The 2,500-nt window shown below is 37.2% G+C and overlaps 1 protein-coding gene across 5 annotated transcripts in view; it reads right to left on the bottom strand.

Moving 5' to 3' along the window:
• Positions 1–47: 47 nt before the first annotated feature.
• The window catches only part of LOC113814984 (uncharacterized), a 13,035-nt gene continuing 10,582 nt past the window's right edge, over positions 48–2,500 (bottom strand). For all 5 annotated transcript variants that reach the window (XM_070122001.1, XM_027367061.2, XM_070122003.1 and 2 more), the window contains exon 3: positions 48–2,166. In XM_070122001.1, coding sequence (XP_069978102.1) covers positions 1,350–2,166 — 817 coding nt within the window. In that variant the 3' untranslated portion in view covers positions 48–1,349. The remainder of the gene's footprint in view (positions 2,167–2,500) is intronic.

Here is a 2,500-nt window from a genome sequence, read left to right as displayed (position 1 = left end):
CTGGAAAGATATTGTGGTAATGAAAAGATCAATCAATAGAATTCTCAACTGTTGATATAATTACAGGTAAAATCTATATCTTTGGTTATACTTTCCAGTATAGTTTGAAAGCAGATGCCATGTACTGTACACATGGCCTTTTTTTAATAATGGCTACTCTTGTTGATCTATATGTTCATACCTGCCTCTCCAGGAAAACGCTGTCTTTTCACATCCCAAGACCATGGTCGATGTAAGAAAAAAGGATCAAATAAGGCAAACGCCAACCCTAAACTCCTCCAAGGCACTGCCTTAACCCCTAAGAAGGGAGTCCCAGGCATAAAACTCCTTTATAAAACAAATATATACAGAAATACATATCACATATGTAGTTACTTAATAGCACAGGAAGAATCACTAATATTTTTTTTTCAAAACAATCACAGAGGAGCATTTTAAAGATCATTAGTACTATAATCAGTCTGTGAATATGAGATGTGCAAATCCCTATTTTGGCTTTTGCAAAATGCAATAAGCATTTCCACCTCACGTTCAGTCACACACCAAGTGCCAAGTTTTCCTAACCATGTCAACTTCTGGGATGTAACCGCCATTGTTAGAATTATAGCATCATCAAGAGAAGAACCCATGGGTCTGTATATTTTCATGATTCTCCTCATTATGGAGAACTCTGAGATTATACGTCGTCCCCTTGAAAGGGCTAATCAGTTCATGAGTTACTGGCTCATCCTCATCAGTGGCAAATAGAGCACTGACAGATAAACTCAGTGATGTCAATTTCGGGCAGTTTTTCAGAAATGCACCAAGGAATTCTGTATCCATTTCATTCCTGGAGGTCTAATGTTCTGATGTCAAAGAAAAATCTGTGTCCCTTTCTCTGCATCATTCATATAGGTATAAAGAGGATCATTGAATTACTATGAATTTCAACTGTGTTTCCAAACTCTAAAAAGCCTTGGCCAAGGAGTGGACTTGCTCAAGGACAATATTTTCCTCATCTAAATCTAATTCAAGACTTTTTATACTAGGAATACAAGGGAGATTCTTTAGGCTTTAATCCCAGTTATAACTATCTTGATATAGCACCAGTTGCCTTAAAACACAAATGAAGAGAGTAGTCAGACGGAGGAGGTGAAGAGTAGGAAGTCTTTCAGTAAGGAGTTCTCCATATGCACACGCATTTGTAAATCTCTTTGATACTTCTGGCACAATTTTCTAAATTTATACAGAAATCAGATTTACACTTCCTATCCACACAGTTCTTCCCTAGGCCACCTCTCAATCTGCAATGGGAGTTTCAGGGCTTGAAAGATCACCGTAATCTTTCTAAATATTTTTCATATAATAACTTAAAATTCAATGCTCGAACAATGAATAGAGTATTCAGTAAGCAGAAGACATGAATCCATCTTTAAGACATGAGAAACAGCTGGCATCAGTCCTTTGTACTTTGGCAGAATAAGCGTCTGCAGTCTGGGGCAACCTTTTGGCATGTTCTCTGATGGCCATGGTGATGAGTATTCCCCATATAACCAACACAAGTTATCAACTAAAGGATCTGTGTCTTGCGGTTCATGGAGAGACTCAATGTTCAAATACTGCAGATTGGGGCAGTGTGCAGCAACAACTCTCATGACATTCGAATCTGCTACATATTTCAAATTTAATGACACCAAGCTCTGTGCCCAAAGAGGTTTAGCATAAACTGTATAAATAAATGCCTCCTTACAGTGGTTACCTACAACACTCTTGTATGCTGAAATCTGACGGATGACGTCATGCTGAAAATCTAACTCTGTGGTGCCTTCTACACTGAAAATCAGCAAAATACTTTTTATAATTTTTCCTAAAACAGGCACTGTAACACCATGCCCATTAACTGTACTTCTAAACAAGCCTATATCCAATATCCCATCAAACTTTGAATGCAAAAGCTGATACATAATCTTCTTCAGGAGACAATTTTTCACTGATGCAATCAAATTTTCACGAATGTAGTTTGACACTTGATCTATCCCATTTTCCTGACTTGGTTCTCGTACTTGGTCCGTCACTTTACAGATCTCAATCAGGTGGAACGTCACTTGTTTCAGGCTGGTGTCAAACAAGGTTGGAACTCGTTTTGTTGGAGGCATGATGGGAGCTGAAGTGATGATCCTGCACAGCCTGTAACAAATTTTATTTTAAGGAACTGGTTACAACATGTTACTACAGCCAATATGATAATATATGAAAGAAAGCAATGAAGACATAGGCCTGTTTGGAAGAAATGATGACATATTCTGTGTATTACAAAGTGTATAACAATAAAAATGAAAAAGGCCACGTAAAAAATACCTGAGGTTCCAGCAGCAGGGTAAAATTAGCTTGGGTCATTCACATGAACTTATTCACGTTTTTATGTTTTTTAACAATACCATTTAACACTAAATCTTCATGAACATCTAACTATAGTAATTCAGAGGTTTCTTGGTTTTAAACAGCATTTAATACCCAAAGA

This window comes from Penaeus vannamei, chromosome 5, assembly GCF_042767895.1.
Source record: "Penaeus vannamei isolate JL-2024 chromosome 5, ASM4276789v1, whole genome shotgun sequence".
Classification (NCBI taxonomy): Eukaryota; Metazoa; Arthropoda; class Malacostraca; order Decapoda; family Penaeidae; genus Penaeus; species Penaeus vannamei.
Note: the sequence above shows the minus strand (reverse complement) of the source record. Positions and strands in the feature narration are given on the sequence as shown.